This window comes from Symphalangus syndactylus, chromosome 21 (genome assembly GCF_028878055.3).
Source record: "Symphalangus syndactylus isolate Jambi chromosome 21, NHGRI_mSymSyn1-v2.1_pri, whole genome shotgun sequence".
NCBI classification, from domain to species: domain Eukaryota; kingdom Metazoa; phylum Chordata; class Mammalia; order Primates; family Hylobatidae; genus Symphalangus; species Symphalangus syndactylus.
Window position 1 is genome coordinate 58,312,764 of NC_072443.2, and position 12,802 is coordinate 58,325,565.

At 49.9% G+C, this 12,802-nt stretch overlaps 1 protein-coding gene across 4 annotated transcripts in view; it reads right to left on the reverse strand.

The window, feature by feature from the left end:
• Window positions 1–12,802, reverse strand: part of IRAK2 (interleukin 1 receptor associated kinase 2) — an 82,175-nt gene that overhangs the window by 62,272 nt on the left and 7,101 nt on the right. For 2 of the 4 annotated variants that reach the window (XM_063630399.1, XM_063630398.1), the window contains exons 2-3: window positions 6,856–6,948; window positions 6,308–6,490 (exon numbers count right to left, since the gene is read on the reverse strand). In XM_063630399.1, coding sequence (XP_063486469.1) covers window positions 6,308–6,490; window positions 6,856–6,948 — 276 coding nt within the window. The remainder of the gene's footprint in view (window positions 1–6,307; window positions 6,491–6,855; window positions 6,949–12,802) is intronic. The other 2 variants (XM_055260534.2, XM_063630400.1) reach the window with 1 other exon arrangement.

Here is a 12,802-nt window from a genome sequence, read left to right on the forward strand (position 1 = left end):
AGTACAACTCTGTCTCAAAAAAAAAAAAAAAAAAAAAATTAGGCCAGGTATGGTGGAGCTTGCCTATAACCCCAGCTACTTGGGAAGCTGAGGCAGGAGAATCGCTTGAACTTGGGAGGTGGAGGTTGCAGTGAGCTGAGATCACGCCATTGCACTCCAGCCTGGGCGACAGAGAAAGACTCCGTCTGAAAAAATTAATTAATTAATTAATTAAAGCGGTGGGCAGAGGTCAGGTTCTCAAACTGCCAGAGGCAGTGAGCAAGTTGATAACCAATCCTAAGCAAGTGAGTGCAAAGGCATGTTTAACTGATGTTAAACATTAAACAATTAGGGAAAGAAAGAGGCTCTGACCAGGTAGAATAAGAAATTTAAAATGCTTCTCTATATTCACCTCAAAAAAGTGACAAGAATTTACAGCACTTTTTTTCCTAGTGAGAAAAAAAGATACAGAAAGGGGAAGTGCCTTGCCTGAGAATTCAAACCAATAGTAAAACATGACCAGACCCCCATAACAGAAGAACAGCAGGGATTTTGTGGATGTGGAAACCAGCCTTAATCTGTCTTCCTCAGGCAATTTTGATCAGCAGGACTAGAAGAAAGAGGAGGTCTGGGGAACAAGAAAGGAGGGTAGAGGCGGTGAGAACTGGAGAGCACAGATCTTGAGTAAAATTCTAAGCAGAACAGAGGCCAACGGGCAAAAGCATCGCTAGTGTTTCCTGGACGCCCAAACACTGCACTCAGAGGCGACTGATGCAGCTGAAGTTCCCCTGTGGAAGCTAAACAGGGCGGCCAGGTGCAGTGGCGCACCCCTGTAATCCCAGCACTTTGGGAGGCCGAGGCAGGCGGATCACCTGAGGTCAGGAGTTCAAGACCAGCCTGGCCAACATGGTGAAACCCCATCCCTACTAAAAATACAAAAATTAGCTGAGCATGGTGGTGGGTGCCTGTAATCCCAGCTACTCAGGAGGCTGATGCAGGAGAATCGCTTGAACCTGGGAGGCAGAGGTTGCAGTGAGCTGAGATCACATCACTACACTCCAGCCTGGGGGACAGAGCAGGACTCCATCTCGAAAAAAAAAAAAAAAGAACTTAAGCACGATGGCTCTGGATCCAGGCTACCTAGGTGTGACCTTCACCCCTTGGCCATTCTTGGCCAGGTTCCTTGGGTGGAGAAGGGGCTCCTTTGAGCAGACCCTCGGGGGTTGCCAGCACCTCAAAAGCACTCAGTGTTCCCCTAAAAAGGCATCACACTGAGATGAGTGTATCTCTGGAAATTTCGCACTCTATGGTTTGTTGGCCTCACATTGCTAAGAAGCTGTGTGAGATTAGTCAACAGGTTTTGATGTCGATGGTGAGGGTCCAACAAGAGGCTGTGTCTCAAGCCCTGGTGCTTCTCTGCTTTCAGGCGTCAGGACTCCCCCTGCAACGTCTAAGCCTGAGCTGCAGGAGCAATACCGGGGTCTGGAGCCAGCCCCACCCCACTGTCCCCCTCTCCAATGTGGACTTAGCTGGAACTCCCGCCCCTGCTCCTGACTACACTTAAGCTGGACAACAAGGGGGTCAAGAGGTCTGGGGCACAGGGAAAGGAAGGGACTTGTCCAGAGCCAAACAATCAAGGCTGAGCCTGAACTGAAACTCAGGCCCGCCGCCCAGCACTGCACTGTGAAACCACCTGGCCTCTCTGGTGGGCCAGAATGAGGATCTGGCCTTCGGGGTGTCAACCTAAATAACAAACAAGGAGAGGCTTTCTACAAGAAAATGACAGGCCGGGTACGGTGGCTCACGCTTGTAATCCCAGCACCTTGCGAGGCCGAGGCGGGCGGATCACGAGGTCAGGAGGTCCAGACCATCCTGGCTAACAGGTGAAACCCTATCTCTAATTAAAATACAAAAAATTAGCCGAGTGTGGTGGCAGGCGCCTGTAGTCCCAGCTACTCGGGAGGCTGAGGCAGGAGAATGGCGTGAACCTGGGAGGCGGAGCTTGCAGTGAGCTGAGATCGTGCCACCGCACTCCAGCATGGGCAACAGAGTGAGACTCTGTCCCCCAAAAAAAAAAAAAAAGAAAGAAAAGAAAAAAAGAAAATGATGTAGCTGGGCACAGTGGCTCACACCCGTAATCCCAGCACTTTGGGAGGCCAAGGCCGGTGGATCACCTCAGGTCAGGAGTTCAGGACCAGCCTGGCCAATATGATGAAACCCCGTCTCTACTAAAAATACAAAAATTAGCCAGGTGTGGTGGCAGGTGCCTGTAGTCCCAGCTACTCGGGAGGCTGAAGGAAGAGAATCGCTTGAACCTGGGAGGCAGAGGTTGCAGTGAGCCGAGATTAAGCCACTGCACTCCAGCCTGGGTGACAGAGCAAGACTCCATCTTAAAAAAAAAAAAAAAGAAAAGAAAAAAAAGAAAATGATGCTTACTCGGGAATGAGGCATCGGAATGAGAGTACACGTGCCATAGTAAACTAAGCATGTATCCAGGGAGGTTTTTCAAAGGAAAAGTGAAGAGGATTACATAACCGTTTTGAGATAACTATCCTTGAATAACAAGAGTGATTCCAGTCTCCAGGGTCGGATAGGAATTTGCTGGGCAGATGTCCTCGCAGAAGTATTTTTTGTGTGTGGTTACAATGGTCTTTATGCAAGGTTGTGGTTTTTGTAGAGTCTTCCGTGACAGTTATTGTTGTCGGGCATTTATGCATGACAGTCCTCCCTTCATGGCTTTCCCTAGTTCTATTTGTCAGGGTTATTTATTTTGAAATGGAGTCTCACTCTGTCACCCAGGCTGGATTGCAATGGTGCAATCTCCCCTCACTGCAACCTCCGCCTCCCAGGTTCAAGCAATTCTCCTGCCTCAGCCTCATGAGTAGCTGGGACTACAGGCACCCAGCTAATTTTTTTGTATTTTTAGTAGAAACAGGGTTTCACCATGTTGGTCTGACTGGTTTCAAACTCCTGACCTCAAGTGATCTACCCGCCTCAGCCTCCCAAAGTGATAGGATTACAGGCGTGAGCTACCATGCCCAGACAAGTGTTATTTTTTTTTTTAACACAAAATCACTCCATGTTGATTCTGACAACTTTCGCAGGGGGAATGTAAGGAGAGGAACGGCTGCGGCTCAGGAGCACCGGGCAGGGAGGGGTTTCAGGTGGGTTCCAGGAATGGGGAGGCTGTGGCCTGGGAAGCTGACCCTGTCCACTCTGAGGAGGAAGGTGGGCTTAGGGAGGCGGCCAGCAGGGGTGGAGACAGAAGTCCAGGGGATGGGGAAGACTATGACTCGAGAGGAGCCACCACTATGCTGCTGGGGGCACACAGGGGAGTCAGGCCCAGCCGCGGTCCTGTGCTGGAACATCACTCCCACTGGTAGCCAGATCGCCCCATTCCCTACCCCAGACAGGAAGGCCTGGAAAGTTGCTTGGCAGCTGAAGGGAGGAGATGTTCTCGTTGCCCCACTGGCCTCCCCGTGACTGGTGTGGTCTGCCCCACGATGCCCCCAAAAGCCCAGCCTGGGCTGTAGCTCTAGATCTCTCCACCTGCAGGTCCACCACAGCATCCCCTGCTCTCCTGGTTTATCTCAGAGGGTGGTGCTCTCTAGGCCCCCACCCTCAGGCCTTTGCTCCCAGTCCCTCCTCCTGGAAGCCCTCAATGATTCCAGAAGACCTGAGGGACAGGCAGGTGCTGAATCTGGTCTGATGGTCCAGCCAGGTGGTTCCCAGCTCAGGAACCCCAGACAAGACAGCTCCTCCCCAGGTGTCTGGGGCTCCTACCACTGGCTCCTCAGGGCCCTTGCACATGCTGGCCCCTCTCTCCTGAGCTCTTACCCAATGCGTCATGTGGCTGTCTTCTTCCTATTCCTCCAGGTTCACATCCTCACACTGGCCTTCCTTGACCCCCTGTCCTAGGCGGCTCCCCTATCTGGTCACTGTATCCTGCCTGCCCATTTCTTTACTAGTTTTCCTATGCATTAACTGTCTCCTCACAAGACTGTGCCCTCATGAGGGCAGAGGACCTGTCACTTTGCCTGTGCTGTATTCCAGAACCTAGGGCAGCACCAGGCAGGTGCTCAGTTAAGTACCTGCAGAAGACCGGCTCCCTGCCCTACACTGAGGGGTTCTCTTTGGGGATGTGAGGAGGGGTGGGGGTAACCAGGCCCCCCATCCCCACTGCCTTCTGCTGAGCATCAGCTGAACATCAGGCACTTAACATTCTCCTCTTCAACTTCACAGCCACCCTTCAGGGTAGGGAGGTATTACCAGCTAAATATGTCCCCACCACACATGATCCTATTCTCCCAGAGGAGGGTAATTTGTTAATAGTAAATATCAATCAACACTTAAAATGCAAAAACCTTCAACCCAAACATTCCAATACTATAATAGAAAGCCATTCCATGGCTACACTTACATGTGTGCAGAACAGGCTCTATACATCTAAGTGTATCATGACACTATACAGAATAGAAAAATGGCCAGGCATGGTGGCTCACACCTGTAATCCCAGCACTTTGGGAGGCCAAGGTGGGCAGATCACCTGAGGTTGGGAGTTCGAGACCAGCCTGGCCAACATAGTGAAACCCTGTCTCTACTAAAAATACAAAAAGTTGACTGGGCACAGTGGCTCACACCTATAATCCCAGCACTTTGGATGGCCAAGGCGGGTGGATCATTTGAGGTCAGGAGTTTGAGACCAGCTTGGCCAACACAGTGAAACCCCATCTATACTAAAAATACAAAAATTAGCCGGGCATGGTGGTGGGTGCCTGTGGTCCCAGCTACTCAGGAAGCTGAGGCAGGAGAATCACTTGAACCCAGGAGGCAGAGGCTGCAGTGAGCCGAGATCTCACCACTGCACTCCAGCCTGGGCAACAGAGAGAGACTCCATATCAAAAACAAAAAATTAGCTGGATGTGGTAGCGGGCACCTGTAATCACAGCTACTTGGGAGGCTGAGGCAGGAGAATCTCTTGAACATGGGAGGTGGAGGTTGTGGTGAGCCAAGATCGTGCCACTGCTCTCCAGCCTGGGAGACAGAGCAAAACTTCATCTCAAAAAAAAAAAAGAACTGAAAAATGCTAGAAGGAGCATAAACACATCTCAATAGGGGCAAACAAATCATAGAACATCTGTCAAAGGAATACAATGTAGCTATTAGAAAGAATGTGTCAATATGAAACAGTCCCCAAGGTCTATTGCTAGGTGAAAAAAAATTCACAACAATACATGATGTGCTACTAGCTGTATCAAAAGGGGGTTGCAGGCAGGGTGATGTGGCTCATGCCTGCAATCCCAGCAGTTTGGGAGGCCAAGGCAGGAGGATCACTTGAGACCAGGAGTTCAACACCAGCCTCGATCTCTACAAAAAAATGAAAAATTAGGCATGGTGGCATGTGCCTATAGTCCTAATTACTCAGGAAGTTGGGGCAGGAGGACACTTGATCCCAGGACATCAAGGCTGCAGTGAGCTTTGATCACACTACTGCTCTCCAGCCTGGGCAGCAGAGCAAGACCCTGTCTCAAAAAAAAAGTTTTTTAAAAAGGGATTGCAGATATATAATACTCTTGCCCATGCAAAGAAAATTTCTAGTAAGACAAGCCAGAAATTTTTACCAATCATTACTTCTTGGGATGTAAATCATTACTTTCTTGGGAAAGGAGGCAATATGAATCATTTTTACTGCATGCTTTTTTGAATTTTTATTATAGCTATTGGGTTTTTTTAAATTAATTAATGTATGTATTTTTGGAACAGATAGCCCAAATTTAAAAGGTACGAAAGAATTTACAGTAAAGTCTCCCTCCAATACTGTGTTCTCTGGCAGCCCAGTTCCTCTCCCCACAGGTAACCACTGTTACCAGTTTCTTTTTTTTTTCTTTTGGAGAGAGTCTCACTCTGTCGCCCAGGCTGGAGTGCAGTGGTGCAATCCTGGCTCACTGCAACCTCCGCCTCCCGGGTTCAAGCGATTCTCCTGCCTCAGCCTCTCGGGTAGCTGGGATTACAGGCGCAGGCCACCAAGCCCAGCTAATTTTGTATTTTTAGCAGAGATGGGTTTTCACCATGTTAGCCAGGCCAGTCTCGAACTCCTGACCTCAAGTGATCTGCCCGCCTCGGCCTCCCAAAGTGCTGGGATTACAGGCATGAGCCACCGCATCTGGCCTGTTACCAGTTTCTTATGTGCATGGTAAACTCACTAATTAAATTCGTTTTTTAATTAAAAGAGGAAAAAAGTATTAAGGCCAGAGAGTGCAACTCACACGGATGGAAACTGCTCAGGGGCGTGATGGGCCCCACCCAAGGAGGGCCCTGAGTTACTCACAATTCAGGATGATCTGGGCAGCCCGGTAGAGCTCCAGGCGGCACAGGAGGTCCACAAGTTGCTGGACGGTGGCCTGCCGCATGCCCCACCACCACAGCAGCTCCCGCGTGATGCTCACACCCTGCACCCGCTCCATGGACTTGATCTTCCGCAGCTGGGTCAAGTCTGTGATCACGTAGGAGGCTGGAAGGGAGGGAAAGGACTCTGCTTAGAGTCAGAGAGGCAGCCCCTCCAGGAGAGGTCCCCACACTAGCCACTAGCTGGGCTTTTCCAGGACATCCTCCCCAACCACCCCCTCCACACTGGAAACACCATCATTAGCTGAGGTCCACAGGTGGCCCAAGTTACAACGCTGACTCTGCTGGACACCCATGGGGTCCAGTACATATGACTTAGGAGAAAGACCACGGGACAGGAGGGTCAAAGCCTTGAGCATTGGCTGCTGCTAAGCCTGCGGCAGTCACTGCGCCCGTGGGAACCTCGGTGGGTACTAGCTCTGCCTGCCTCCCCTACTATAATGGAAGGTCCGTGTAGGCAGGGAGCTCTACCTGTTTGGTTCACTGTTACTTCCCCAGAATTAAGAATAGTGCCTGGTTCAGAGTGGAGGTGGGGCCAGGATGAGGGTGAGTCAGGTGAGGCACCTAGGGAAGAAAAATGCAGGAGGCGCTCATCTTCAGGTGGCACCGCAGGACTCTGAGCATCAGCACCTCCTTACATTTTGCCCCGGGCATCTCATTCGTCTCAGTTAAGTCCCAGTCCTGGTCAGGGGAACTCAACAAGTGTATGAGGCCAGGTGCAGCGGCTCACACCTGTAATTCCAATACTTTAGGAGACCAAGGGGGGATTGCTGGAGCTCAGGAGTTCAAGACCAGCCTGGGCAACATAGCAAGACCCTGTCTCTACAAAAAATAAATAAAGTAGGCCGGGCGTGGTGGCTCACGCCTGTAATCCCAGCACTTTGGGAGGCCGAGGCAGGCGGATCACAAGGTCAGGAGATCGAGACCATCCTGGCTAACATGGTGAAACCCTGTCTCTACTAAAAATAGAAAAATTAGCCGGGCATGGTGGCGGGCGCCTGTAGTCCCAGCTACTCAGGAGGCTGAGGCAAGAGAATGGCGTGAACCCGGGAGGCGGAGCTTGCAGTGGGCCGAGATCACGCCACTGCACTCCAGCCTGGGCGACAGAGCGAGACTCCATCTCAAAAAAAATAAATAAATAAATAAATAAGACCCTGTCTCCACAAAAAATAAACAAAGTAGGCCAGGCGCGGTGGCTTATGCCTGTAATCCCAGCACTTTGGAAGGCCAAGGCGGGCAGATTATAAGGTCATGAGATCGAGACCATCCTGACTAACACAGTGAAACCTCGTCTCTACTAAAAATACAAAAAATTAGCTGGGCCTGGTGGCGGGCGCCTGTAGTCCCAGCTACTTGGGAGGCTGAGGCAGGAGAATGGCATGAACCTGGGAGACGGAGCTTGCAATGAGCTGAGATCACACCACTGCGCTCCAGCCTGGGAGACAGAGTGAGACTCTGTCTAAAAATAAATAAATAAATAAATAAATAAATAAATAAATAAACAAAGTAGCCAGGCATGGTGGCATGCATCTGTAGTCCTAGCTACTCAGGAGGCTGAGATGGGAGGATCACTTGAGCCCAGGAGTTGGAGGCTGCAGCAAGCCATGATGATGTCACTGCACTCCAGCCTGGGCAACACAGCAAGACCTCGTCTCCAAAAACAACAACAACAAAAAAGATATGCTAAGTGAATGATTGAATGAAAACACACACACATACCACATTGTCTTCAGAGAACTGTTATAAGGATCAAGAGAGCCATGGATACAAAAATACTTTGCCAGTTCTGAAGTACAGGACAAAACTTGCAGGGAGCTACCACTAGTAACAATAAAAATAATGCATTCTTTCTTGCGGTGTGTTACCATAAAATTGATGGTTGTTCACCAAAAAAAAAACAACATGGACAATACAGGGGGAAAAGTTACACAGCATCTCACCACCCTCCTAAGGCCATTAGGGTACTTCCCCTTTCCAAAAATCACCCCCTCTACATAGATGTGTCTTTGGAAGTAGTTGTTGCCACACTACAGGTAAGATTTTGTATCTTTTTTTTTTTTTTTTTTTTTGAGACGGAGTCTCCCTCTGTCACCCAGGCTGGAGTGCAGTGGTGCGATCTCGGCTCACTGCAAGCTCCGCCTCCCGGGTTCACGCCATTCTCCTGCCTCAGCCTCCCAAGTGGCTGGGACTACAGGCACCCACCACCACACCCAGCTAATTTTTTTTGTATTTTTAGTAGAGACAAGGTTTCACCGCGTTAGCCAGGACGGTCTCGATCTTCTGACCTTGTGATCCGCCTGCCTTGGCCTCCCAAAGTACTGGGATTACAGGCGTGAGCCACCGTGCCCAGCCGATTTTTTATCTTTTCTTAAGAGATGGGGTCTCACTATGTTGCCCAGGCTGGTCTTGCACTCCTCACCTCAAGCAATCTTCCCACCTCAGCCTCTTAAAGTGCTGGGATTGCAGGTGTGAGCCACCGTGCCTCACCTGAGATTCTGCATCCTGGTCTTATTTATTAACATTATACCACAGGGACTGGGCACAGTGGCTCATGCCTGTAATCCTAGCACTTTGGGCGGCCGAGGCAGGTGGATCACCTGAGGTCAGGAGTTCGATACCAGCCTGGCCAACATGGTGAAACCCCGTCTCTACTAAAAATACAAAAATTAGCCAGGTGTGGTGACAGACGCCTGTAATCTCCCAGCTACTCAGGAGGCTGAGGTAGGAGAAATCACTTGAACCTAGGAGGTGGAGGTTGCAGTGAGCTGAGATCGTGCCACTGCACTCCAGCCTGAGCAACAGAGTAAGACTGAGTCTCAAAAATATAAAAATTAAAAATAAATAAAAATTAAAAATTCTTTTTTTTTTTTGAGACAGGATGTCACTCTGTTGCCCAGGTGGCATGAGTGCAGTGGTGCAAACATGGATCACCACAGCCTTGGCCTCCCAGGCTCAAGCAATCCTCCCACCTCAGCCTCCCCAGCAGCTCGGACGACAGACACACCACCATCCCTGGCTAATTTTTTTTTTTTTTTTTTTGGTACAGGCGTGAACCACTGTGCCTGGCCCATAAATGGATTTTTATGACCAGTATTCCACTGAGTTTACTGAAGTGAGAAAGGCATTTTTTTTTTAAACTAGGAGTAATCAGCCGGGTGCAGTGGCTCATGCCTGTAATCCCAGCACTTTGGGAGGCTGAGGTGGGCGGATCACCTAAGTTCAGGAGTTCAAGACCAGCCCGGCCAACATGGTGAAATCCCATCTCCACTAAAAATACAAAAATTAGCCAAGCGTGGTGGTGCCCACTTGTAGTCCCAGCTACGCAGAAGGCTGAGGCAGGAGAATCACCTGAACCCGGGAGGCAGAGGTTGCAGTGAGCCAAGATCGTGCTACTGCACTCCAGCCTGGGCAACAGAGCGAGACTCCATCTCAAAAAAATAAAAAAAAAAGAAAATATAAACATAGATGGGCTGAGTGGAAGAATGAAAGGCAAGAGATGAAGCCCAGGACCACATAACAAAGACCCTCAAGCGAATGCCCAGCTTTGGAGTTTGGACTTGATCCTAAGAGTTACAAGGGACCGCAGAAGATTTCAGAGCCAGTGAGTGCTGCGACCAGATTGCACAATCTCCTACCCTTTGGACAAAATGGGCTGGTGACAGCCTCCTGCACACAGAAAGCCTCCAGGAGAAGTGCCCCGTTAGGATAGGAAGTTCCTAAATTGCTATGTTAGTCACTGGAAACCCCAGGCTAGATTGCTGGTCAGTGGGAAGTGATGTCAGCTGGGTCAGGGGCTGCTTCTAGCAATACAGAGAAGAGAACGGATGGAAAAGGAAGGACCATCTCCCTCCACGAAGCATTGGTCATCCACACACTCTCCCATCTTGGGAGGCAGCATGACATAATGGGAAAACAGAAGCCCAGGGCCACCCCTGGTGGCTGGTGGCAGCAGGAACTCAGCCACAGCCTGACTCTCTGTGGGCTGAACTTTCCTTACTCGTGATGGTAATACAAGAGAAACAGGAATTAAACTCTAAGGTGCCTTCCAGCTTAGACATTTTTGTTCCATGACAGTGCCATATCTTAAGGTGTTGACCAATCGGCATTTAACCAGACCCTTTATTTATTTTATTTAGTTTTTTTCAGACGGAGTCTTGCTCTGTTGCCCAGGCTGGAGTGCAGTGGTGTGATCTCAATTCACTGCAGCCTATGCCTCCCAGGTTCAAGCAATTCTCCTGCCTCAGCCTCCCAAGTAGCTGGGGCTACAGGGCATGTGCCACCACTCTCAGCTAATTTTTTGGTATTTTTAGTAGAGATGGGGTTTCACCATCTTGGCCAGGCTGGTGTCAAACTCCTGAGCTCAAGTGATCCGCCCTCCTTGGCTTCCCAAAGAGCTGGGAACACAGGCGTCAGCCACTGTACCCAGTCTCAACCAGACCCTTTAGAGTTGGGACATGATAGAGATCTTGAGGGGATGAGTCACTACCAAGGCCTTCTGCTAAGTCTGCAGCTTTTTTCTCAGCATGGACAGGTAATACCTGGTCATCGCAGAACATTTGGGAAACATGAAAATGAAAGTCCCCATGATCATCCCACTTGGAGGACTCCAAGGACACCACCAGTTATATTTTGGTGTCTAATCTTCCAGACTTTTTCTACAGATATGAAAACATGTGCGAAAATCAACAGGACAGTAGTGGTGGTTCAGAGGCCAGATATTGGGATTCGGGGCCTGGGTTCAAATCCTGTCTCTGCTGCTTACTTTCTGTGTTTTTGGGGAAGGTGTTCATCTCTCCTTGAGCCTCAGTTTCCTCATCTGTCAAACAAGGATAACAGCAGCACCTGCCTCAGAGATTGTTGCAAGGATTAGGTGAGTTATATGTACAGAAGCACTCAGAACAGTGCTTGACACACAATAAACGTGATATAAGTATTAGCTGTAAGTGTTAAACTATCTACACTCTATGAAAACCTGTTTTCCATAGAGTTTGGCCAGGTGCAGTGGCTCATGCCTGTAATCCCAGCACTTTGGGAGTCCAAGGCAAGCAGATCACGAGGTCAGGAATTTGAGACCAGCCTGGCCGACATGACAAAACCCCGTCTCTACATTTTTTTTTTTTTTTTTTTTTTGAGACAGAGTCTCGCTCTGTTGACCAGGCTGGAGTGCAGTGGCGTGATCTTGGCTCACCACAACCTCCACCTCCTGGGTTCAAGCGATTCTCCTACCTCAGCTTCCCGAATAGCTGGGACTACAGGCATGCGCCACCATGCCCGGCTAATTTTTGTATTTTTGTTAGAGACGGCGTTTCACTATGTTGGCCAGGCTGGTCTCAAACTCCTGACCTCGTGATCCACCCACCTCGACCTTCCAAAGTGCTGGGATTACAGGCATGAGCCACCACTCCCGGCCTTTTTTTGTTTGTGAGACAGAGTTTTACTCTTGTGCCCAGGCTGGAGTGCAATGGCACATCTCAGCTCACTGCAACCTCCACCTCCCAGGTTCAAGCGATTCTCCTGCCTCAGCCTCCCGAGTAGCTGGGATTACAGGCGAGTGCCATCACACCTGGCTAATTTTTTGTTTCTTTGTTTGTTTTTTTGAGACGGAGTCTCGCTCTGTCGCCCAGGCTAGAGTACAGTGGCGCGATCTCTGCTCACTGCAAGCTCCGCCTCCCAGGTTCACGCCATTCTCCTGCCTCAGCCTCCTGAGTAGCTAGGACTACAGGCGCCTGCCACCATGCCCAGCTAATTTTTTTTTTAGTAGAGACAGGGTTTCACCGTGTTAGCAAGGATGGTCTCGATCTCCTGACCTCATGATCCACCCACCTCAGCCTCCCAAAGTGCTGGGATTATAGGCGTGAGCCACCGCGCCTGGCCAATTTTCATATTTTTAGTAGGGACAGAGTTTCACCATATTGGTCAGGCTGGTTTCGAACTCCTGACCTCATGATCCTCCCACCTTGGCCTCCCAAAGTGCTGAGATTACAGCCGTGAGCCACCGCGCCCAGCCCATCTCTACTAAAAATGCAAAAACTAGCAGAGTGTGGTGGCATGCGCCTGTAGTCCCAGCTACTCTGGAGGCTGAGGCAGGAGAATCACTTGAACCCAGGAGGCTGAGGTTGCAGTGAGCCGAGATTGCATCATTGGACTTCAGCCTGGGCAACAAGTGAGACCTCATCTCAAAAACAAAAAAAAAAGGCCGGGTGCAGTGGCTCACGCCTGTAATCCAAACACTTTGGGAGGCTGAGGCGGGCGGATCACGAGGCTGGTCTCAAATTCTTGGCTTCAATAAATTTTCCCACCTCAGCCTCCCAAAGTGTTGAAATTAGAGGCGTGAGCCACTGCACCTGGCCTGAAAATGTTTTTATCCCTGATGGTTAACAGTACAGGGACTATCACTCTTAAGTTCCTGAATCCTGCA